We start from the raw sequence: 26252 nt of genomic DNA, 5'->3' as shown, positions 1-26252 counted from the left end.
GCCGAGTGCAATACGTCGCGCGGGACGGCGACTCCCCCCACACTGCCGTATAGCTATAGCTCGCCGTCCCTGCGCAGTGTTTGTAATAGGTGTGGCGGACAGCGAGTCGCTTTCCGTGTAACATCTGCGATCGCTTATTTCACGCTTACGACCACGCAGAGATTGATTTTTACGATTATGCGTATAGCGCTTATTGAATTTTTTGTTTATTGAAATTTTACGCTAAATCTGCTATGTGAATTGAAAGCTAAAAGCTCAACACGCCCTCTGATGCATCGGCGAAAGATCGCGCGGCGACGTAAATAAATTTGCCGAGAGTGAGAGGCTCTTTGCGCTGAAAGACGACACCTCGAGCGCTATTTCAGCGGGCCACTCTCGCGTAAAGACCCTTAATAAAAATCCCAATCTAAACAAGCTTAATTTACGTCCGCCACATAATTACTTACCCCGGAGCTGCTTCTCTCTCTCTCTCTCTCTCTCTCTCTCTCTCTCTCTCTCTCTTTTCTCCGAGCGGAGAGAGCGAGAGAGGAGAAGAAGAAGAAGAGGTCGAGAGGGCAAGCGACGACGAGGAGGAGGTTGGTGGAGGGCTCTGAAAAATCTAAGAGGCGTAAAGCATTAAAAGGGTTATATAACATTCATTACGAGCAGGTCAGCTGCCTTTGTGAAATTTCCCTTGGAAGCAGCTAGGCTATATATGTATACGCGCCTGCGGAGCTTTCCGCCTCCTTATTCTCTTCGGCGCTTTTTGCTTCCCTACTAGCCCCCCTCACCTTCACAATGATTCGCCTTCCCTCGAGAGATTGTCACGTGGACGTTGGCTTGGCTCGGGGAGAGAGAAAGGGTTGCCTCTCAACACCGGCATTGTCCGAATTTTTCATGAAATAGATGAAACTTTTGCGGTGCCTCGAAAATTTTATTTCTCTAAAATTAAAAAATGTTTAACCTGTCATTAACGTATACCGAGATTCGCGAAAAAAAAGAAGCAGGCGAGAACGACTTCCGGCCGGGCAGGCCACTATCTAATTCTGATTAGGCCACAATAGCCGAACCCACTGGCGCGGAAGAGAGAGAGAGAGAGAGAGAGAGAGAGAGAGAGAGAGAGAGAGAGAGAGAGCTCGACAAAAGAAGAAGACGAGAAAATGAGAGAGGAGAGCGAGCCACAGTAGTAGGATGAAAACGCCGGGAGGGCTCTGATGAAGATGTCGCACACGCCGGGGACCAGCAGAGCAGCAGCCGTAGCCGAGATTACTAGGGCCAGAGCACACGATAATTGCTTTATTTGACATCGAGAAATAATGTACCGGACCCGAAGACAGAGCAGAAGCGCAGAGGGAGGACGACTCGAATTACTCGCGTGGCTCCTTGTAATTCACGCGTGTTCTATGTGCGCGACGATGTACGTCGCAGCGTTTTAGGACTCGTAATGGCCGGGTAAAAGCCCAGAGCGCTATATGTACACACATACGGGTTCTTGGAATGGCGCATCGATCAAGAAAATGACCCAAGCTCTCGTGCGACCACTAATACCTTTCTATTTCGAATTACATATGAAAGTGTGGCCACTGGGCTCCGAGTAATAATGGACATTGTTATATTATTGTGTAAAACTTTTCTCTATCTCGCGGTGGTAAAGTTTAATAACGGGCAAATTGTTATTGTGACTTTTATACTTATACTTTGAGAGAGTATTTTATCCCTTTACACGCGCGAGATAATAGTGACGCTGATGAGGGACGTACATTTTTGAAAAACAGCATCTACGCTTCTCTTGCGCGCATACGGTCATATGCGCATCGATAAGGCGCCGTAAAAAAAGATTTCCCGTGCTCGGAATTCATAAGTCCCGAGCGATAGATGGATAGATAAATAAACGGATATACGGGCGTCGCATGTGGCGTTCATTGGTCACCACCGTATACATTTATATTCCTTCGATCTCTGTCTCCGCGAGTCATCCCGACTCGGATTTGTATGCCGACTCGCCGCGACCACTCGTAAATTTGCGTCTTTTTTCCCCGAGAGTCTCTAAGTGGCGCCCGTCCATGCGAGCTAAGGCATATAAGGGTGGGGTGCGTGTGTGCTCTCGTCGGCCGGCGCTCGCCAAGGGTGCATTTCATCTTCGGCGAGGCGTCAGCCCGGAGACCGATCGACGCCAACGGACGTCTCGAATCATCCGTCTTTTATCGAAACCCAACACCACCACCACCACCACTAGCGGCGTGTCCTGTATTTAGAGCTGCGGCTGCGGCAACTTTTGCCATAATCGAAACAGGCTCTCCCTCCGGATTTCACCGCGCCGCCGCCGAGGATACGCGCGTTTCATCATTCCGTGCGGAGGATATCGGAGAGAGAGTAGAATTTTATTATCGACGTGTCCGTATACTTTTTGCCGTCGGTGGACGCGCTAAAAATTCTATTTGGGTATGGCAGCACGGGAGCCGAGATTATGGAAAGTTTCGCCCGAGGGGGATCTGTGCGCGTGTGTGTGTGTGTGTGTGCGGGCCAGGATAGAGCGTAATTAACATGCTTAGTATGCCGCGCGCTGGACTTCACGGTAATTGATAAATTCGCCCGGGTTTCAGGGATCCGAAGGACTATTAGGGAGCTTTTTTCCGTTTTCGATATTGTTTTTTTTTCCATCTTCCGTTCTGGACGTGTCCGATGGGGAGAGATAGAAAGAGAGAAAGAGCACGCGCTCGTTACGGGGTGAAACTTTAATAACCGCGTCGCGTATATGATATTTCGTATATTTATCGGAAATTATTTTTGCATGTTCCTTGTATACTCTTGTACTTAACGTTATGCTGCTTTCTCTTATTATGCATACTCCTCCTGGAATATAGTTATTAATAGAAATCCACTCGATCGTTAATACATATAGAAAGTATTGCATTACATACTATAAGAATAATATGCATGTATTTGCCGTCCATAACTATCATCGATACGAGATTTTAAAAATACATGTGTACGCAGAATATTGCGTTCTTTCGAAATCTACATGGACGAATTTAGAAAAATAACTGAACAATTTCAACAGTGCGCCGATGCACTTGACGCTCTCGATAAAACTCGCAGGTAAATCAAACACGCATTCGTCATCCATTAAAAGCTTATTATAAACACAAACTCACCCATCGCCTCGTCGCCGTGTATAATTATCAGCCCGCATAACGGGAACAGTCCCAAGCGCCGTCTCCCACCATTACAACCGCGCGGCTTAATAATCATTTACGCGGGCACACGCGCGCGTACACACACGGGACAGTGAAAAAAGGGATAACAGCAGCGGCAGTAGCAGCAGGCGTTCGACGAGAAAGAAAGGACACACGCGAGCCTCTACGAAAGAAAGGTAAGGGGCGTAGGTATTTTTGCGGTTTGCCGAGAGAATAATTTAAGAGCGGCGAGGACGGCGGTTACTAATACGCGAATTTTGGGCTCTCTCTCTCTCTCTCTCTCTCTCTCTCTCTCTTTCTCTCTCTCTCTCTCTCTATTTCTGCACGCGCTCCACGCAATCGACTCGACCGCAATGGGACACGTGAGGGTAGGGGGACCGTTGAATCGAAGGTTATGAAAGGTGTGCGTGGAAGCGAAAAACGGACGTTTAGCCTCGTTTGCCGACGATGAGGCTCTACACTGAAAAAAAACACAACCATTTTAACTGAACTCGCACCAGTAATCCGTCATTGTACGAAGACTCGCCAAAATTACCGTAGAGTTCAGCAGTTTTTAAGAATCAGTTCGGTCGTTTCTGCTGATGTCCCGCGTAAGCGACCAATTTTACGAGTCGCGACTCGCCAAAATTACCAGTGGCACACCGTTGTTCTTACTGAACAGTCGTTACGGTGGCAGAACGGTTAAAACTACCGAACTTTACAGCAGAAACGACTGTGTCTTTTTTTCAGTGTATGCAGTCGAAATTCAATATTCGCGCGTTGCGGTTCGCTGATGCAAAGTTCTTGCGTTTAAACTATGAATGCAGACCGTTCGCGAGAATAGTTTTTCGGGCAAATAATTCTAGCGGAAAAATATTTCGCCCGCTCGCAAACCCGGTTGCAAAATCCCGAACAACGTGGAAAAAAGGAGCGAGTAAGTAATGTAAGTAACAAGCTCGAAAAAAAAGAATACCGGGGAAAAAATACGAAGGTATAAAAAATGCATGGGAAAGACAGTTAAGCGAGAGAAAGCCTAGAAAGAGACAGAAGGAAAGCAAGGACGGTGCGGCGGCGGCAGACGGCTCAGGTGTGTTCCAGCGGCTAATGGACGACGACACGACGTGGGTGTGCTGCAGCTCGCTCCCTGCGCCTCTGGCTCTTCCACCCCCGCAAAACCGCGAGAGAGGCTCACACCCCCTCATCAAAGGCTGATCGATGTAATATGCGCGCTGTTGCGGCCGGCGCACGTTACTTTCTCTCTCTCTCTCTCTCTCTCTCTCTCTCTCTCTCTCTCTCTCCCGTCCTGATGCCGACGACGTTACGCACGACCGAGAAAGCTTCTGCTGCTGCTGCTGCTTTCTCTGTGGCAACGTCTCTTCACCCTCCCAACAACAGAGGGTCAGCGGAAATCGATGAGCACGTGGAATCTATCACTCGCGGCTGCGTGCAGGCCTAACCCCCCCCCCCCCCCCGTTTTGCGGTTATGCTATTTTCACGATTCGCCGAGTAAACTCGTCCATTAGGCCCTCTGCACAAAGTTTCACAGCACCGCAGCAGTGCGCGCTCTTATGAGCTGGGCTTTACGCTGCAGGTTTCGCTGAGAAGAATGCATACGCGCGCGTCAACTTGATATGAAACGTACGAATCGAAGTGAATTATTCATCTATAGGTTAATAATGGCATTATTAAACTGCGCGCACCTACTTTCGAAACGCTCCGTTATTAACGAGTCCCATTCGTGTACACAATTGTTAAAATCAATAATTGATGCAGCGTTCAGCCTGCGAACTGCTACACTCGCTTGTACGACACCTCGCGCTCGCACCTCGGAAAGCGAATTGAAAAAGGCGCGCGATTTACTGCCCCCGCGTTTTAATCCACTCGCAGGATTTCTTCCGCCTCTGCGGTGCGAGGAAACCCGCGCTCAGAGAGAGAGAGAGAGAGAGAGAGAGAGAGAGAGAGAGAGAGAGAGAGAGAGAGAGAGAGACAGAGAGCGTGAGTCGGGATATCGTTTACGTAGACAAATACGCGGTCGAGTTCTCTTTTGTTATTTAGACACCCGCGCACACGTACGCGAGTCTCTGGATCCCCCATTAGCTGGCCGCGAAATTACAAAAATAACACTTGTCCCGTGGCGGCAGCCTGAAACCGGCTCCATTGCCCCGGCGTAGTTAAGTAAAATTAAGGCGAAATTTTCGCTGCCGGGGATGATATGTGCCCGGCGAGCGGAGAAGCCCGACGGTTATATAAGGGAGTTGCGCGTGTATGCGGCTCGCCCTCTCGCTTCCTAATATACGTTACACTTTGACCGCGCTATGGAACCTCTCTCTGACCCCGTAAAATACTCACTTTCGTACATGCCTTCGTTTGGCTGCCGCCACCGTTGCGTTAAATATTTACTTTTCAATGAATATGCAAATATAATTATTTACGCGCAATTTGGACGGTTTTTACGCGCGACGCCTAACACACACACACACTCGCCGGGTACTGGACCCCCCTTCGGGCTGGACAACGACCCTCGAGATGAGGAAAAGAGAGTAGAGACACGTTGAGTTGACGTTTTAGCGGGGAGTGTCGGGCTGCTAAGGGCAGAGCGCGTGTAAAGTACCGGAATAACGAGGATTCAATTTTTATAATTAGTTTTTTTTCTGCGGGGTAAGAAGTCGAGCCTGCGGTGCTTTCATTTTTCCCCCAATTGGACACCTTGTTATCTTTTATTGCATTTTGTTTTTCTCGTGTTAAGTCGTGTACCGTGATACGTCGCAGGAAAAATGTAGGAATTTCAGAAAACGTCGAAAATCCATTTTCTCTGTCAGCGGAAATGTACGTCTGAATATTACACACATAGAAATCGACAGGTCTATTGGGGTGGCAAAGGGAGTAACAGCGAGGCAAACTCGCGAAAAGTGCCCGAGAGAGAGAGAGAGAGAGAGAGAGAGAGAGAGAAGACGAAATGAAAAGGAGAAGCAGCAGCAGTGGCGGCCAAGTGTTTTGGCAATATCGCGAGTGGCTGCGTGAGTATATACAAAACGATAGGGAATAGAGAGCTGGAAATAGATTCTCTCGGGGCGAAGAGAGTGTAGGAGCGAAATCGATGCGAATCGCATGCGATTTCTCCCTTCATCTTTTCTCTCTTTCCTCGCTTCATTGGAAAAACCAATGCATATAGTTTTGAAAGTTTTGTTGTTGCAAATAACGCGAGCCGTGTGTGTCTGTGTATACATTTATATAAGTGGCCCGAGAGAGGAGTTTCACTTGGACGAGCACGAGAGCGTAAATAATAACAGACTCGCGGGAAGTGCGGCCATTCGCGATTATGAGAGTAAGAGGGGGAGGCAAAACGGGTATATCGGAAAATTGTAAACGATGTCATTCCAGTCGGTAGTATTGCTCGACTTGAAATTCACTTTTAAAAATACAATCTATAGAGAGAGTCCAGTATGTGCACAAGAGAAACGTTATTAACTCTCTCTCTCTCTCTCTCTCTCTCTCTCTCTTTCTCTCTCTCTCTCTCTCTCGGCGCTGTATTAACCGCAACTAATTATACGCGCGGAAGTTCGGCGTGCGCGCATATTTTTAGAAAATTAAATTAAATTACTCCGTCTATTAAAAAGTTGCCGGTATTTCCGACCGAAATTAAATTGGGAGAGCGGGTCCTCGGCTTAATCATCTCGCGAGAGTTTCAATAATGCATAGTTGGCGCAAGTTCCTTTCGATAATACACGCATCCTCTCGATCTACTATATGCAGCATCAAAAGCGCTGACGCAAAAAGCCCCGTTCATTTATATAATGATTCTTCGTCGCAGGCTCGAAATCAATTCGCAAAAGCGTTTTCGCGCACAAGTCGGCCGGCCGCGAAAATGTATTTTCCGAGTTTCCAATTTGCGGTCGGACCGGCTGCCACGATATCGAGGGTGCGGGTATACATAGCGTCGAGCGAAAGATGAAATTCAGCTCGGGAGAAGGGATGAGGACTTTGAGCTCTATTATGGTAATTATATGATAAATACAACAAGCCCGTGGGCGCCGTGGAATAAGTCGCCGAAAGACAGGGCCTTTTCCTCGCCGCCGAGGAGAGAGAGAGAGAGAGAGAGAGAGAGAGAGAGAGAGAGAGAGAGAGAGAGAGCAGCTGCAGCGGTGTCTATTTATCGCGTCTCTCGGCGAATTCTCTCTTTACCCTCCTCTCTTCTTCGATTCGCGCGCCACGCGGTTTGCTTTAAAATACGCAGCCAGCTCTCCTCGGAATGCAATTAATCTTCCTGCGAGCGCGTCTGTCTGTCTGTCGTCTCGACTGCTGGGAAAGGCGCGAAGAAGTGTTGCCACCTACCTAACTTAATGAACAGCGACTCCTGATGCGTGCGGAACTATGGGGGGGGGGGGGGAAGGGTTGCTCTCGAAAGCCAGTGCGAGAAACTGAAATCATCAGCCCTTCGATATGTACGTGTGTATAGACGAGAAGGGGCGATAGAGATAAAAGCGAGATAAGAGGATCGAGGGAAGGTTAAAAGAAGCCGGCGAGCATCAGTGGTGTGTATTAGACGCTGTACTGGCGTTAAGAGCTGCTTTGAGTGCGCGGGAGTTGCTACGTGACGTGTGTTCGGTATGCGAGCTGTAAATAAATAATGGATCTTGGCGCTGATGGGCAAGTTTCGGAATCGATATAAATTTTTCCGAAGCTGGCGGCAGTTAACGCTCTGCGGATGACTCCGAGGGAAATAATACTTTGCGGATGACGAGTCATCCTCTCGTCGAGTGGCTCTACTCTACGTCACTACGCGCTCATTGCGGTAAGAGAGAGAGAGAGAGAGAGAGAGAGAGAGAGAGACAGAGGGAGAGAGAGGGTTGAGAGGCTGGTCCCGTACTCGAGAGAGAGAGAGAACCCCGCCGTCACTACCCTCTATTGCGTATTTTGAGGCACGTGCTTGAAGCATCGCTCTGGAGTACCTTCTTGAGAATCTCTCTCTCTCTCTCTCTCTCTCTCTCTCTCTCTCTCTCTCTCGCTCTCCTCGGCCTTAAACGCACGTGCTGGAAATCATTTAAAATATACTCCGCTCGCAAGTTGCGTTTATACGCGGAGCGGAGCTTCTTCATAAAGCGCGTTTATTTTCTCGCCGCGCGATGGTATAAAAATCCGCGCCGCGTACACAGCCCGCTCGATCGATGTACACTCGCGTATTATAGAGAAGACGAGGAGAAAATTGGTAAAGCGCTCGCTCCCTTCGAGCACCGCGCATTTTTCAGCCAATTAAAAAGTTGCCCGCGCGAGCTCGGCTAATTGAAAGCCGGCCAATCAGGCTAAACGCCGATGAAATTGGGCGCTCGCTCTCTCGAGTAGCTGTTTTACACACAAAAGGATTGCGCGCAGCCTCTCTCTGCTATCGGTAATATCACGCTTTTCCCCACACGCACGCGCTCGCGAGCGAGAGGAGCGGAAATTACACTTTCTCTTCTTTCCCGCTCCGTTCGCCCTCTTGCGAGCACAGAGCCGAGTCTCATCCTCGTCGAAGAGATAATCATATTAACCGCGCTATAACTTGTCTATGCATAAGCATAATACCTCGGTGTTGCCGTCGGGATCCTAGCCAGGGCCGCGCGCGGTGTGCGTATATTTTACGCCCCTCGTGCGCGCTACTTCCTCCTCTTTATCTCTCTCTCTCTCTCTCTCTCTCTCTCTCTCTCTCTCTCTCTCTCTCTCTCTCTCTGTCTCTCTCTCTCTCGGTCCTCCGACGCTGCTGCAATACACACGCTGTGCGTAGAGGAGAGCTGCAACCTACGACGTTAATCAGCGTAATTGAATTAAGCACGCGCGAATGTTGTAATTATGACTATTTATAATGATTCCACTTTCCCCTCGTGTGCTCCTCCTACGCATCTCTGAACGAAATTAGCAACTACTGCTAGTATTGCGCGCTCGAATTAAACGATGCGCGGCTTGTTTTCACGGTCGAAGCGAGTTTTCCGTTCTCCGTATCGAGGAATGTTCGACGGATTACAATTAGAAGGCTGGAGAAAAAGGACGAAGGGAAAAAATGAATAAATCCGACGTCGGGAAGAAAAATGAAGCAGGCCGCCGCCGCTGCTGTGTTAGCCGTAGAATTACGAATGTATTAAGAGAAAGATTTGGGGGATTTGTCGCCGCGCAGCAGCCGTGCGAGGATCGAATCCGAATAAATTAGCTCCGCTGCTGCTGCGGCGTCGCGCCGGCTTATACACCGGGCAAATCGCGAGATATAAAATTTTGAATATGAATAGCCAATTTTGCATTCGTAATGAGAGGAGCGAGCCCTTAGACTTCTCTTGCGCGGAAACAAAGCTTGCCGCAAGCTGACGAGAGAAAGAGAGAACATATGTAGATGAAGAGCGAAAACGAAGCTAGAGAGAGAGAGACCCTCGGAATGAAAACGAGGCTTTGTAACCTTCGACGCTTTCTTTCTCCCAGAGGCGCGCAATTTCTTTTATTAAGCGCAACCGACTTAAACAGACGACGAAATCGGCTAATGAAAGTATACAGCCGTGTAGCTCGCGGGATTTTTTTAATTTCAATTCTCCCGAGCGCAACATCGAGCAAAGTGGGAGCAATGATCATGAATCGAAAATGCGCGGCCTTAAAGCGGATGGATCGCGAGGAGAAAAAGTTGAAAATTCGAAAAGTGTTAATTAGTCGATCCCTGCCGTTATTCATCATTGTAAATCAAATGTCCCGGAGGTAAAAGCGATTATGGAAGTCGTCCGTTAATTAATTCTTCTCTCCCTCAGCCTTTCGCTCGCTCGACGACGTTTCTCGGCTGCGCGCGAGTTCTCCTATAAAGGAGTGAGCACGGGCCTTTCTCTCCGCAAGACAGCGCGAGAGACTCAGCTAGCTGGAGAGCGTGGAAAGGCGGTGAGATATCGAGATAATTCGAATGATCGAATAAACGTCTTCTCGCTCGTAGGCTTCCGCTGGCAGACGACGAAGGATCGACAATCGGCCTAGGAAAGAGGGAGTATAACACAGCTCGCTCGTCTATACCAGTCTATCCCTCTCGCGCTCGCGCGAGCTAAACTCATTACCCGACGGTAATTCCATCGATGCTTTAAACTCGAGAGTCGCTCCCTTCCTTCCTTCCTCTTTCCTCAGCTCTCTCTCTCTCTCTCTCTCTCTCTCTCTCTTGTGTTATATATACCTCCAGAGAGGGATGTGTAGAGAGCTGCTGTGCCTTGGATATCTACGAGACTCCCGGATGATCCACGCCAGAATTCTATCGGCGGCGTGCCGTGGCCCTTTTATGCGCGGTTAATCAATCTCGTTTGTGTACTTATCGGGGAGCTACGACGTCGTACCTATACCTCTCTCAGACCGGCCTCCTGTTGTTCGATACATAGTTTTATTTAATTTTATCGAGATGATTATGCGCTGGTGTATATTTAGCTTCGTGTAATAGTCGATGAAAATTATAGGTCGTTTTCCTGTATTATAAAAAAAAGAACAGTTTTCAAACAAACACGCTTGACAAACATTTGCCGTGAATTAGCGTATTTACGCTGCGGGAGCTAAACTACAGTTCCGAACAATCCTGTCGTCAAGAAACTTGGACGTCGTTATCAATCGGTCGTCGCCGAGCGGAGTAGCGTAACAATAACGATTCGTAATTACAGCGTCAGCCAGTCGAACCAGAAACGCGTGTTTACTCACCTCCGCCCATTCACGGCCATTGGTTTTTCCGTTATGTAGATCGAATTAGGCAACCGGAGAGTGGCTCGAATTAGTCAGGAGTGAGGGAGGGGGAGGAGGCACGAGTAATTGAAGTAAAAATGGAGTTTAAGCGATAATTGAATGAGAGCAAAGTAAACTCTCGAATGGTCGAGTCGCGCAGCCACAATAATACCGAAGCTCGTTCGGATGGAAACGGGCCAACCGACATTTAATACCGGCGCCCGTTGAATATTCCCCGGGAATAGCCCCTCGATATTGAATTGGCCCCCGTCTCTAATTGTAACCTTGCCCGCACTCTCGCTCCTTGTCGTCTAAGACTCTTCTATTCACTCGCGCAAACTTCGTTTTGCATGATTTTTCCATCGTCGTCTGTTTCCCTGTTGTAATCGAATTACGCACACTATGAGCCTCGCGAAGAGGACCGAGTAGTAACAGCGCGATTCGGTCAGCCGCACTCGAATGCAGGAGACTATCAAAACACACAGCTCGTTAATTGACGAGCGAAAAGGGAATCGGCGAGAGATTATTAGCCAGTGCAGCACTCGAAGCACCGCTGAAAGAGAGGAGGACGACGGGGAGAAGAAGTCAAAGTGAAAAAGTTATACACCAATTAACGGATTGAAGTTACCGTCAGTTGCAGTAGTCCGAGAGAGTTCGAGTGGTCGTTACCTGCTTCGCGGGTCAATGGCCCAAACCGTCAGAGACTAAAATAAAAAGGAGGAAGGAAAGGCACGAACTCGATTATGTAATTTAAAACTCCGCGCGGGAGAGAGTTATGCCACGCCACTCGTTAGCGTTTTCCCACTCGATCGCGCTGACCGCAGCGGCACGCTTGTAACGGGAAAAATGTCGAGCTTTCGATCGCTGCGATTCAATTTATGTGTTATACCGAAAACTATAGATCTCTTTTTACTCTGGAAAATTAGAAACTTTATCGGATAATTGATCGAATTCAATATCAGTCCGCAATATTCCAGCGCGACTCGTCGATACCCGATTGCACGTACATAACGCGCGCCCCTTGCCTTAAAGCCGAGCAGCGAAAGCAGCCGTTCGTCGCGTACGTGCTAGACCGTTCTCCTCGGCGATGCTCAATCTTCGGCTGCGACGCGACGACGGCAAGCAGATATATATATATATATATATATATATATATATATATATATAGAGAGAGAGAGAGAGAGAGAGAGACGCGCTTATCGTGGAAAATCGGAATGCGTAATGGACGGGACGATCCCGGTTTACTAATAAGCATCGACCCGCGTACAGTCGTCCGTCCTTTCGTGAGTCACTTTGTGCATTCATCATGCTTATGGATATTCATCAGAGAGCCAGCTGAAAGTCAGCACTTTTACACTGATAATTTAAATCAATCAAGCTTAAAGCAGAAGTAAGAGTTCGATGCACGCGTATAACGCATTGAATTTCCGGCGCGTAAACACCCTGGAAGCTTTCGAATCGAAAGCTCTCTCTCTCTCTCTCTCTCTCTCTCTCTCTCTCTCTCTCTCTCTTCGTTTCTTAGCGCAATATTGACAAGCGCAACATCCATAATTCTTCGATTCGCAAAAAACGCGTATACGCGCGTACGTGCAGCGCGCCTATTATAAGAGAACAAAGGCTGCGCACGCATATACACGCGCGGCAAAAAGACGAGTAGGCAGCGTTCAAACGAATGGACGTGCGCGCAGATAAATACGCGCTCGTTCATACGTGCATATGGGAGAGAGAGAGAGAGAGAGAGAGAGAGAAAGAAAGAATCCAGTGCTGCTACTGCAATCCGTCCGTGCGCGCAGCGCCGCGAGCGACTGCGCGAAATAAATGGAACGGCGCAGCATTGTGTGCGTCGCGCGCGTGAGCGCAAAAAAGAGCTTCTGGAATCACTCGATTGACGACAGAGAGAGGGAGAGAAAGCTACAGCGCAAAAACGGCCGAGAGCGCACTTTCCTCCGGCGCGCTCCCGATCCGTCCATTTGTCCGCGCGTCCCTTTTGACCGGCCGTTGTCCTAGGTCTTTTCCCTCGCTGCTGCTGGTTATATTTGCTGGGAGAAACAAAAAATAGAAGCGCTCGGAAACTGTTGTGCTCGCGGCACCTGCCGCTCGATGCTTTTTTCTCTTATTTATAGAAATGTCTGAACGCGATCGGGCGAGCATGGGCTTTTTTTTAGACTGCGCGCGTTGGGTTTTTGCAGTTAATTTAGTTCGACTGTTGCCGGCTCGAGCTTCGTGTGCTTCTTTTTCTGCGATGAGCGCGAGTGCGGAATGCTTATAACGTCGAGAACGTTGATACGAGTGTATAATATTCACGGGAAGTACAAGCGTGTTCTGTTCGATAAATCACACGGCAGCCCGACAATCGGGTCTTTAAAATTCACTCGAGCGGAGCATATACACGGACCACAGCAGGTGGCTGCAGAAAAAAAAAGAACCGAGTATCCCGACTCTTTCGCAAAGAGTAGCCGTATCTCCGGCGCTCCGCCGGCGGCCTATCGGCGCACAAAGCCCTTGATGGATGGCTGGCCACGAGCTCGGGAGTGACCACCTGTTGAGGGTTGCTGCTGCCGCTGCTCCCCCGCATCACGCACCTGCAGCTCACGCACGTATACACGCGTATGCTGCTTTTGTCGCCGCAGCGACACACGCGCGCGTATGTGTTAATCATCGCTTGACGCAACAGACGTGTCGGAGTGATGAACTGCAGGCGAGGGAGGAATGGAGCCCGTGTCGTCATCGGCGATCGATTTCATTTGGATAGTGTGCGGCGCTGATCGCATGATTGACGTAATGGATAGAGAGCGAGAGGACGAGCTGTGTGTTTTCGCTTTTGAGCTTTGGAGCTTAATAGCCGACTGATAGGATCGACGGAATAATCGTTGTTTGATTTCGCTTTCGTTTGTGCCGAATTATTTAGCGGGAATCACGGGAAAAGCCTGCCATATGTCCGCTAAACGCATCAGTGACTCAAACGAAGCTTGAAAAAAAACCGGTGGTATAAAAGCTCCGCATGTACACACGGCGTCCGAGAAATGACCCATGTGTGTCGTTCCGAGCTTAAACCTATTAAGCCGCAGAGGGCAAAGAAAACTCTCGTGAACATGGTTCCCCAGTTAAACCCATCATCGGATCTCTCTCGGCACTATTCACTCGTCCCCTTTTTATTCAGACTCTCTCGTTCGTCTCGGCGGATGTTCGCACGCATGGCCGCTCGCCCGCCTGTCGTCGCTTTCTTACGTCCGTATAGACGCGCTCTTCATCCCCCGACGTGGTTCGTCGAATTTTCCGACGTCTCTCTCGGCTTCCACGAGACGAAACAATGAGCTCGTTAATTAAGATTTCTTTTCGTGCGGCTGCCTCGCACTCCCGATCCACTTACGAATGCCGCGAGCCATTCTTCCTCGACTCTTGCTTAAAAAGGCGCGCGAGCGAGCGCAGGAATGGGGAAAACATTTGCATCTCTTGAGAAAAAGAGAGAAAGGAGGAAGTAAAAATTTTCACTGATTCGACTTGACGAGCACGTATAACGAAGGACCGGAGTACGGAATGGTAATTAATTCTCGAGGAGCAAAGGGAAAATCGCGAGTCTTTTGTATAATCTTGGAGAATTGGGAGCAGTAGTAAACAAATGGTCGATGCAGGAGCGAGAGCGGGTTTAAATTTGATTAGAATTCGGGAGCCCTTAATCCGGCGATCGCGAATTTAATTTCCTGCCAATAACGAGAATGCAAGAAACAGCAATAAACAGCTCACTGCGAGAGGGCGACAGAAGTGAATTAAAGGCTTCCGCGCGACGAGAGTTCATAAGCAGCGAGTGTTTTTCGGAAAAACAGTCGAGCCTTTCTCTCTCTCTCTCTCGCCCCTCTGCTCTATTTTTACCTCTCTCTCTCTCTCTCTCTCTCTCTCTCTCTCTCTCTCTCTCTCTTGCTCTTTGTCTTTCCGGAAGCAGTCCTTCACGCATTCCGCGAGCGAAGCGGTGGAAATCGCGGCACCTCGGAAAGCCCCGAGAGGAAGAATGGTCGAGGGTTACGCGCGGCAAAGAGATCCGGATTTAAGGCGTCGTTCGTAAAAGCCCTCTGGAGGCGCCTCTCTCTCTCACTCACTGGCAGGGGTAGTTTGAGAGAAAGAGAAAACGCCTGACGGAACACCAGCAGCAGCAGCGGCACTGACGGGGACAAAGGCGGCGGCAAAGAAGCAAGAAATAAGAGAATGACTGAGAGAAGGCGCAGAAAATGAGAGCAGGGCGAAGGATAGTCCTCGTCCTCGTCGTCTCTCGGCGTGTTGGAGTGTAAGTGCTAAGATCTCGGAGTGCATTAACATGCCCTGGAGGCAGGAGCGAGAGAGAGAGAGAGAAAGCCCCGAGTACAACCCTTCTTACATCGCGCGTAGGAGAGAGAGGCGAAGGCACAGGAAGAGGGGTCGCCGCAGAGATTTCCACTTAATTATATTAAAAATGTTTTATCTCTCGGGCCTTCCTTCTTCTTCCACTTCCTCTTCTTTCGCTAGCGGCACACGAATCGGCATTAGAGAAATAACGGCTTTGAGTGCTCGGATTTCTGATACTCTTTTAATCGACACCCTCTCCCCCATACTTTCGAGCGACTGGCCGGAAGGCTTTTAAGCTACGTTTTTAATTGAAATTGCTTGTCCCCCGATGATTCCAGAACGATGAATGTCAAATCTCCCTCACTCTTTTTCTCTCCTACACACTTATACGTATATACATTACGCTCTATATAACGAGAGCAGAATCAACTGACTGGGAAAAGCCAAGCCGCACGTACTTTTGTCAACGCGAAGGTAGCATCACGTTCGCGGGATCTCTCGTAGTCCGCAGCCTCGTCGCCGGTGGTCTTGTACTCGCGGGAGCCTCTGCGGTGCCGGCGCGCCTTACATTATTTAGAAGCTGCGCGAGCCGAGAGGAGGGACCGACAGCGGCAGCACAACGACGACGTCGACGTCGGAGTTGCATGCTAATCACTCGACCCAGATTGTATAATGAATCAGTATTCTTTGCCTCTCTCTCGCTCTCTCGAGTCTCATGGATCTACGTGACGGGTTTTTTATTAGCGCGGAAGGAAGAGAGAGAGAGAGAGAGAGAGAGAGAGAGAGAGAGGAAATGATGGTCTCGCAGAGGTTTCGAGTCGGCGGCGCGGGTTGTTAGTCATGCATATAAGAACTCCACCCGCGGTCGAATCATCCGCGCGGTGATGTAATTGAATTAGGCCGTTTCCTCCTCTCTCCCGACGCTTTTCTTTCGATTTCAGTATAAGACTGTGATGATGCCCCCTCTATATCTTTCAGTTTTTGTTTATGTACCGTACATATCCGAGGACGACTCGTGAAAATTTACGTCTAGTGGGCTTCTTCCATATCAAGCCATTTCTAGTCAATCCCCGTGTCTCCTAGATATCGTTATTGCTATATGCGTATACTATTTTCTCGCTTACATAAAACAAAATTGAATTTTTCAAATACACGCCCAAAGCTCCGCGCTTCCCGCCGAGTTAATAACTTAACGCAGGGCCGCCGTAAATTCACGCGCCGTTAAGCAAAATTAAATACAAGAAAAAAGTTTCCTTCATTAAAAACCGGCGCAACGCACACACAGCCGCCGTGCGGCGGCTCTCTTTCAGGCCATAACGAAGATCCCTTTATTATTGAAGGAATTCTGCGCGCGAGCCTCGTATAATTTTTATCGGGGCGTCTGTCGCAGGCACTCAGCCGCATCGAGGGCCTCGCGCGCAACCTCGCGAACACCTGTCCCCGGCTTTGTGCCCTCCTCCGCCCGAGCGAGATAAAGTAGCATTTAATGGAACGCAGACTGGCTTTCCCTCCTGTGCCCGCTTGCGCGCGCGCGCGCGCGAGGGATGTGTATGTACGCAGGCTTCCAGAGACGCGGATAAGAACGAGAGAGAGAGAAAAAAAAGAAAACGAAGCAGCCGAAATCCGTCGCGTTCTTTATTTCTCGTTGACTCGAGGCAACTTTCGCTCACATGCGCGCGACGCAGCCGCTACTGCTGCTAAAGTTTGTCAAGTCGTGAGTTGAAGAACGAAAGTACTTTGCCGGGGGACGAAGACGTAAATCAAGCGAGTTTTCACTTTCGCCTCTGCTAGTGAAAGCTCGATTTGCTATGGTTAATTTATCCTCGCGAGGCTGCATGGTTAATTTTATTTTTATTTTTCTCTCTTCGAAACAATCGAGGAAAGTAGATAGTATACACCCGAAAGCCGAATTGGACTGTATACCACGTGGATGAGAGAAGTCCTGCGCGCGCGTGTGTGTGTGTGTGTGTGTGTGAGAGAGAGAGCGAGGAAAGCTCCCTAACCTTTATGCATGGGACGTTAGCATAATATCCCTGGGCGCAGCACCGCATCCGCGGATGCACGGCACTTTGTGTGCAAATTACGCCCAAGACGAGCCTCGCGCGTGCGAGTGTGTGTGCGTAAGAAAGCAGAGCAGAGCGTACATATACGCGACCACAAGGAATTTCGAATCCCGGGCGTCGTTTCTCGATTTAACCGGGAGAGAGAGTCATGCGCGTATTGCCACTGCTCGTCATACACTTTGCACCCTCCGATTTGATTGAGTCTTGACGAGCGAGGACTACATACTATACTTTTTTCATGGAGGCGTACGCAATCTCGTTCGCGCTGTCTTCTAAATCTCTGCGAGATTTTAATATTTGAAAAATAATAAACTTGCAGGCAGTTATAGCATGAATGGTTCAAGCAGGTCTGAAAAGGCTGTTTTGGTATATCGGCGCAGCACACCTCTATATACATTCTACTCGCAAATATTGATGATAGAAATTCGCAAAGCGTCTACGCGCCACCTATCTTCCAAAATTGTTTTGGATGGACTCGCAACAGTCCGATAAATTAATACATGTTAATAATTTATCGCGTACTTATATTACTTAATCGTTGCCTATATTATATAAGTATACGCAAACTATGATGAGTCTACTACCTTACAGCTCTAGATAGTATTTTTATGCGGAATATTATACTTCCTCCGGATTAATCTTTAATTCATCGAAACAATTTCCCGATCAAAGCGTCGTTCTTTAATAATTAACACCCTTATGCAGCGGCTAATTAAAAATATACCTACGATACACAGTAGAAAAATCCATCGATTATTGAAATGAAAAAAAGCCTCCGCACGGTGAGAGAAATACATAAGCAAGACAGAGTTACAGTGGAAAACAGGTCAGCGCGCATTAATACATCTATACGCGCGCGCGGAGCGTTGAGGGCAATTTGACGGGGAAAGGATTCTTATTATTGCTCTTGAGGGATTACGCCCGTCTAGTTTGCGGCAAGAGGCGCCCGTCTCATCCTAACGGTAATAACTGCCGGGACCGTCGGCTCCGCTCCGCACTATATAGCGAGCATTTCGCCGCCTAAGCGCACCAACACACACACACACACACATAGCTCTGTACCTCATACTCGCCGCCTCGAGCTCGTCTGCTTACGATTTGCCGCCTCTCGAAACTAGCTGTGTGTACGTCCTAAACAAACGCGCGGGGATTCTCGAAATCTTGGTCTCGAAGCAGTAGCTAAAATTTCACGCGTCGTGGATTTTAAACGGATTTTAAATTTCAATCGGAGCTGCTGGCAAAGATTAAATTTTTGTTTGATAAACTCTCGTGGGAGATTCATCGGAATATTAATCCCATAAATCTCGGCGGCGTCACGAGCCGTTTTTAGTCGGGATTTCGCGAATGCTTAGAAGCTTCCCTATATAGCAGTAAGGAGCTGCTCTCTCTCTCTCTCTCTCTTTCTCTCTCTCTCTCTCTCTCTCTCTCTCTCTCTCTCTCTCTCTCTCTCTCTCTCTGCTACTACCGCCTCTGCCGCTGCTGCTTTCTCTCGTTAAAGATGAGAGGATGAGGTAAGCCAAAGCCTCGCCCTCTCCTTTACTCTCTGCGGAAAACAAGACATTTATAAACACCCACCGCGAGATTAGATTTGTTAAGATAATGAGGCGCGCGGGTTAGCGCCTTTCGCCGCAACACGTTCCATGCTATATATACACCGAACCTTCCACTCTCTCGATTTGCGATTTGCAGACGCGTCGATATGCGCGAGCTGAATCATTTTTTATGTACGAGAAAAATTTAACTTCTATGGGTTACACGCACGCATCCTCGAATAAGCATAAAAGCCGCGTATAATGTACGAAATGAAATCGTTCGTAATCCCGGCCGTTACGTAGAGCGCAAAAGTGGCGAAAAAAGGCGAAAAGCATAATAAAATTTAACGGTCCGTCAGACCTTGCGGAAAGGCACTAGACTCTCTCTCTCTCTCTCTCTCTCCTCTGGCGAAGCCAATAAATATCGAGAACAGGCGGCTACAAATCTCAAGATAAACAGACGCCGCCGTCGCTGCTGTTATTTTTCCAGCAGCGCAGCCTTGCCCTCTCGGTTATAACGTCGGCAGCGGCGCTCGCCCTTTTTAGCGGCTTCGAGACTTGTTACGCGCGCGGCAGCGGAGAATAAAAAAGAAACGAGAGAAAAAGCCGCGGCTGGGTTCACCCTTTCGCATTCCGTCTATGAGTTATTGGGCTTAGGCCGGACCTAAGGGGTAACCACTATCGTCGGTATTTAATTTGCTGAAAATTTTGAAGCCCTTGCCGGCCACGTCGACTGCTTTAGCTCTCTTTAGTTGCGCTGCTACGGGGGAATCCTTAGGGTTGTACACGGGAAATATATACACGCCGCGCGCGCGGCTTTTTATGCCGACAATGGAAAGGATTGAATTGTGAGGCAGAGGAAATGTTAATGGCTGTGGAACATTTTTTCCCTTTGAATTATGTAGTCGAGACAATAAGCCAACGGTTATAAATTGATCTCTCAACTACGGCGTAGAAAATACAATCATCTCATTAGCCGTGCGGCTTTTTCCGAAATCGATTCGTTTCAATTCTCTGCATTGGCAAACTTTGAAAATTGGAGACTCTCGGGGTGTTGCAGCACACAATGCTCGGCTATCATTAGTGTAGCATCGTAGTAGTCATCTCTGCTCGCTTCTCTCATCGCGCTGCGGCGGCTCTGGAGGTTCGCAGCCTCCGGCTGAATCCCAGCTCTCTCTCTCTCTCTCTCTCTCTCTCTCTCTCTCTCAAATAGAATTCGTCCGATTCTCCCATCGCGAGGCAAAGCACAATAGGGCGATTTCTGGATTTCTGCTCGCGAGAATCTCGTTGACAAATTCATTTCCTCCTCGGCGCCAGGAGAATGGACTACGGGGAGAATTCGCCCGGCTGGGCATTAACAATTCAGGAGAGTAGAAAAATCGATGAATAGAGAGTTGCCGAGCCGTCCCCGCCCCGGCAATGACAACTTTATCCTCGAGTAGCATCAGCCAACGGCATCTCTCGCTAAATAAGTAATATCGGCCGGGCGTCACAACTTTCGAGAGATTGACGGATCGAAGGTCTCAGCTGTCCGAGAGAGTTGCCGTAAGTATATAATGCGACCATTAGGTAATTTCAATTTTTCACTCGATTATATTTTTATTACTCGAACATAACAATCATAACCTTACAAATCTTATATCTACGTTTTGGAGAAAGCAAATTTCGCCGCGAGTGAGGGCGCGTTGGTCCATAGGATGGATGCGATGTCAATTAGGCGAGTCGATAACTGCGGGCATCGGAGTAGAACTAAAGGCTGTGCAGCTCGCTACTGGCGGGTACTATACCGATGATGTATGTGGTGGAAAATACTGGGGGGCAATCTGTCACGGCATCGACGCCTCGAAGGCGCCGCCGTTTCGCCCTTCCTTCCTTCGTCCCTTTCTCCTCCTTCATCATTTATGATTCTTGATTAACGTCATCCTCACGACACGTAAAATACGTTTGCAATGCGCGCCTCGATCAGCCGTTTGACGTATCGCCTCCCCCGCGTATACGCACTCGAGCAAAACAAAGAAATTCCAAAGCTGTTCCTCGATATTGCTTTTTAATCGAAGGCTCGATTTAAAGAGGATAATTGTGTGTATACCAGAAGCTGGACGAGATGGAAAAGAGGACACGAGTCGAAACGTTTGTATACTTGAATTTTACTTAAAGCGGATTCTTTTTATCCCGTCCTCTCCGCTGTCTTTAAAGGGCTGGCAGTAGCAGCATACCGAGCAGTACATAAAGAAAGCCGCCGAGAGTAGCCAGGGCGCATCCTTTCTTCCCGAGGACGGGACAGCATCCGAGGAAAACATTCTCTTGCAAAACACACCGGGGAATCTGTGCCGAGCTCTCGCTCCTCTCGTTTTTTTTTTGGACAAACGAGAAGATAGAAGTGTACCCGTAGCAATAAACGCTGTCCTTTTTGGCTCGTCGGCAAAGGTCTTTTTCCTTCGTCTACTACGTCGTCGTCGTCGGTGTGTGTGTATGTCTTCTTGCTCCTTCAAACGCATCTGGCTTCTCTTTCCCTCTGGTTTGTCCTCGCTTTCGCCGGCTCTCTTTGCGCCGGGCCGACGACGTACATGGCTGATTAAACGCGCAACTACGTAACCTAACGCAAATATACTGGCCGAGCGAGTCGCCCCCTCCGGTCTCCCTCTCTCTCTCTCTCTCTTCTCCTATCTTTTTCCTCCGCTTGCTTGCTCGCTCGCTCGTCGACTGCAAGTCTCTCTTTGTACATAAGTTTCCCTCTCTTCCTTTGCTTGTATTTTCGCCTTTGACGTTTCCATTGTCGCTTCCATCTTAGCTGCTGCTCGCTCTGCAAACCCAGGTCTATTTGCAGTTGGCCATGAAACAAAAAACAAAAACAGCGCGGAGTCATCTTCATGCAGGTCCAGTCTGGTACATCAGGCCACTATCCGTAACTCACTTTGCCGCTACCGCCGCGGCGATCCCCTGGACCTTATCTGCTCTCGAGCAAAAAGCAGCGGAGAGAGAGAGAGAGAGAGAGAGAGAGAGAGAGAGAGAGAGAGAGAGAGAGAGAGAGAGAGAGAGAGAGAGAGAGAGAGAGAGAGAGACTAGACTCGAATCCACCTTTGAATTCCGATCCGCACAGAGCCCTCCTGGTCACTTGACGGAAATATTTATCGAGGGAGAGTATACGGACTCACTCGCTCCGTCGACACGTCTCCGACTCTTTCAGTCCGAATACGTATGTGCGCGAGAGGGACACGGTTACTTTTTAACTCCGCAGCGCGGTAGCTTGTGGTAGTGCTGGTTGCCCCCCTTCACTCTATTGCCTTTCGCGTTCTTTGATCCAAGAGAGAGAGAGAGAGAGAGAGAGAGAGAGAGAGAGAGAGAGAGAGAGAGAGAGAGAGAGAGAGAGAGAGAGAGAGAGAGAGAGAGAGAGAGAGAGGGGAGTTTGTTCGGCACGGATTATTTGCCCTCTTAATTACATTTCGATCCCCGGCTGATATACACGTCCACCGAGTCGGCCGCTGTATATATACGTGTGTACGGGAGAAAAGGGAGAGAAACAGAGTAGATCCTTTTACGGAATGCACTTTTTTGCTCTTTTTACTCGCGCCGAGTGAGAGAGATCGCTTAAAACCGTGCTCGCGCGCGCGATGACGTCTTTTTCCGTTTGGCTTTTCGCCGTCGTTATTTCGAAGCGAGCTAATTAAAATTTTTCGAATATTTTTCAAGCCCTCTACACGTTTGAAACATTCAGTGTCAGTTGAAAATTTCGGAAAACGTTACTCCTGTGCTAGAAAGTTATTAATTTCTTTTTCCAGAGGGGGTTGTTAATTTTTTTTTAATATCCCCGCGCCGGAGTCGGATTACAATCTCGACTCGCGGCCTTAGCAGGTGTATCGCCGCAAGAAAGCCGAGTAAATACGGGAATACCTCGAGGTAGATCGGCTTTAATCAAGGCTAAAAAAATGTAATATAAGCCTGAAAACTAGTCAAGCCGCAACGCCGCGATGCGTACACGTATATATATATATATATATATACACACACACACGCACACACGCACACAGAACGTCGGCACCCCGCAGGCTCTCGCCCGCACAACTCGTCCGAGCTTCCTTTTATATATAGCTATGTACAGGAGCACACCGCAGAGGGAGGAACAAAGGAAGTTATCGCTGCGGAATTTTTATGTTGTCGAGACGAAGGAATGTAAATCACGCTTTCTCTCTTTCTTTCTCTCTCCCGCGCGACTTTCTCATTCTATCTTTTTAACGAATACGCAGATTAGATCAGAAGCTGTGTGCAGCGCGCGGGAAGATTGAAAAATGCCGTCAATTGATATAATATTATTCAGAGAAAATTGCGATCGGGATAGGAAAAACAAAGGATTTTCGTCCTGTGTACAGCTACGGCGTGAGTTTATACATCGGCACGCGGCGATAATATCTGAGAATGGCACTCGCGCTTATTGTTCGCCGCTCTATGCGCCGGGCGCGAAGGAATTATGAAATGGCAATAAAATTTATACGACTCAGTGGCTCGTTAAGAGTGGCCCTTTCCTCGATATTACAGTCGTAGACCGACGACTACGACGTCCTCCTCCAATAACCGAAGCGAGATCGACCCTCGCTTCTCTCTCTACTGCTTACTTCGTTCGGGCTATTTTCGCCCGATTGAATCAGCTGTGAAAAAATAACGAATGCTGACCTCGAATTGCGGGTTTTACAACGTAACTAGCCAGCAATCGAGCGACGATCTTTCTCTATAAATTATAGACCTTAATTAATAAATGATTTGCAATTCAAAACAAAAGATGTCAATGTCACCTCTCCAGATAGGGCTCCATAAAAATGTTGATATTATTTTTCGAATCTCCATGATTTTCCTAGCGACTGCAGGACTACAGGCTCGGTCTAGGGACATAAACTGACGCTCTTTTTATCCCTCTCTCGCTCACTTTCTCTATTCGACATTCGTGCGCGCATTCGGCAGCCATAAAAACTTTGCGCAGTAATTCAGACCGCTTCCCTCGTAAATCATTGCGCGCTCTGGAAGTGTGTTTAATCCTTTCGTGTTCGCTCGCAGCGCGAGGAATATATATATATATATATATATATATATATATATATATATATATATATATATATATATATATAGAGAGAGAGAGAGAGAGAGAGAGAGAGAGAGAGAGAGAGAGAGAGAGAGAGCTGTCTGCTTCGCGCCTGTCGCGACTCTTTCTACAGTTTTCGGAGATATTTAACGATTTTATTGGTCGAAGAAGATAAAATCTCGCGGGCGTACATTGTATACTCGCGCGGAGCTTTATGGCTTCGAACAGCGGAATATCGGAGTTTCATGAATACTCGAGAGAATAATAAAGCGCAGTGCATGGATTTGCGAATTCTTATCATATAAACATGCATTGTTGTTGACGGATCCGATGTTTTTTTTTCAGGTCGATGACCGAGGCAGATCCCCCGGTACGTCGCGACACCTCACGAACACGTCCATTTGCGCTGCGCCGCCCAGCCCAGAGGAACCCATCACGCTGTAAGTATCAACAACTATCATCTCAGTTCAGCAAAGGCTTTATAGCGATAAACATCCTCGAGTATACAGCGCGTATAATCTCCACGAGATGTATGATCCCCGCATAAATAATTCTTCATCTTGCTACTAATTAGTCCGAACAAGAGCAGCAGCAGCGGCAGTATAGGGCTCAGCGGCAAAAACGAGAGGAAATCGCACACACGCGAACTCGGCAAGAAACTCTCGAGTATCGTGTACACGTAGAGGCGGCTGCGAGTATCGAAATCTTTGCAGCCGCTGCTTCCGAAAAAGCCACTCAGACAAATTAGAGGCGCACGCGGCAAGCTTGCGCGCATTTTACGGGCCGCCCGCTCGCGATATCTCGAGATATTTATGCCGGTTTTTTATTGTGCTTTAGCGCCGGGACCGGCGCGGAATGGAAACAATATGTCACCGGCGTGAAGGGGGTGGAGAGAGTTCTTGCGCGTATAAGGAGATGTACTACTGGCGCGCTGCTTGCCAGGTTTCTACAACGTTAATAGCGCGACTCGACTTTTCCCGCTCTTTATTTCGCGCTTTGACTTTATCTCGGCTCTTTGCTGCTTTTCGCGGAGATACCAGCTTTACGGGGTTAATTTTGCGAGTGGATGATTGATTATATTGAAATGCAAGTTTTTTTTTGCTATGTTTTTAATTGCCTTGTAAAACCTGCCATTCGTCCTATATTATACATGATAACTCGAGCAGTTATAGCACGAGTGGCCTAAGCAGCAGACCCGAGAGGGCTAACGTTTTGGCAGAAATACCACTGCTCTATATCAACACTGCGCGCGCGCCTAAATATAACGAGGGAAATGGAAAAACGCTTATGCGCCACCTATCGTCACCAGCCAGTAAACTATAGAGTTCAAGCTATTGGGAAAAGCAGGCCAGTCCAAAACCGCTTTGTTTCTCTTGGCTGTATACTATTGCGAATAGAAGAAAGCAACGCGCGCTACAATAGCCGAGAGATAAACGGCCCTCTTTCGGCAACATAATGCACCGCGCGAAGAGCTCACCCTCTCTCGAGCTCACTCATTTTAATTTCCATTCGGCCGGCCGCGAGCGCGCCGCGTCATGATTCCTAAACGAACGACCCTCTCTCACTTGGAGCAAGAAAGAGGTTACGCCGCGCTTTTCCGGGATAACGCGCCGACGCCGCGCGCCCCCGTCCCCTGATCCTCGCCGCGGGCGAGAAAGTATATAACCCTCTGCTCCGCGCTGCCGCCGGGGGATGATGCATCTCTGTTTGTATGCCGAAGATAGCGATCTCCTTCTTTCACTCTCGGGGTATAGTGTATAGTATATACAGTCGGAGCTTATTTATGGCACGGGGTCGCGCAAGCGTATATATAGCTATGACGAGGACGGGTATTACACTGATTTTTCGGCGATAAATTAATTGCTCGATATTGCGTGTCGGGTATATGTATACTCACGCACGTATTTTTTTGCACTTTTCGATAAGGGCTTGGAAGTCAGTTTTCGGATTGGCTATGAGTTATGGCCTGGGGGACCGACGACTCGACTCGCTGTCTCGAAAATCGCTGAATGAAGCAGCTGAGAGGGGGAAATGTACAGTCGCGCGCGCGTGTCTTGATTTGTAGCCCGAACAATATTAAGATCTAGTTTTCTTCTGAAAATTATCGAGTGCGTGCGTCTGCGGGGAGATGATTAATTGATTCGGGCGATCTATATTCCGGCTTTTAATTAAAACGACGACGGCGACGACGACGGCGGCGATGAAGACGTTATATGGAATTGCATATCCAACGAAGCTCTTCCCGGAGTGTCGATTAAAATTACCGGCCGCTCCGCATGAATCTTTCATGCATATATAATTTTAAGCCGCTGTGTATAATTTTCGTAGAATGACACACAGGGCTTTTAGAAAGTCCCACGCTATAGCGAACGTACACGTAGAGATATCTATAATAAAGAGAGTCAAGACGACAGTG

The 26252-nt window shown here is 48.4% G+C and overlaps 1 protein-coding gene across 10 annotated transcripts in view; it reads left to right on the top strand.

The window, feature by feature from the left end:
• The window catches only part of LOC100122454, a 206622-nt gene that overhangs the window by 132603 nt on the left and 47767 nt on the right, over positions 1-26252 (top strand). For all 10 annotated transcript variants that reach the window (XM_031923872.2, XM_031923867.1, XM_031923866.1 and 7 more), the window contains one exon: positions 24182-24276. In XM_031923872.2, the coding sequence (XP_031779732.1) occupies positions 24182-24276 (95 nt within the window). The remainder of the gene's footprint in view (positions 1-24181; positions 24277-26252) is intronic.

This window comes from Nasonia vitripennis, chromosome 2, assembly GCF_009193385.2.
Source record: "Nasonia vitripennis strain AsymCx chromosome 2, Nvit_psr_1.1, whole genome shotgun sequence".
Classification (NCBI taxonomy): Eukaryota; Metazoa; Arthropoda; class Insecta; order Hymenoptera; family Pteromalidae; genus Nasonia; species Nasonia vitripennis.
The sequence above is the reverse complement of the archived record's forward strand: the minus strand, read 5'-3'. Positions and strand labels throughout refer to the sequence as shown.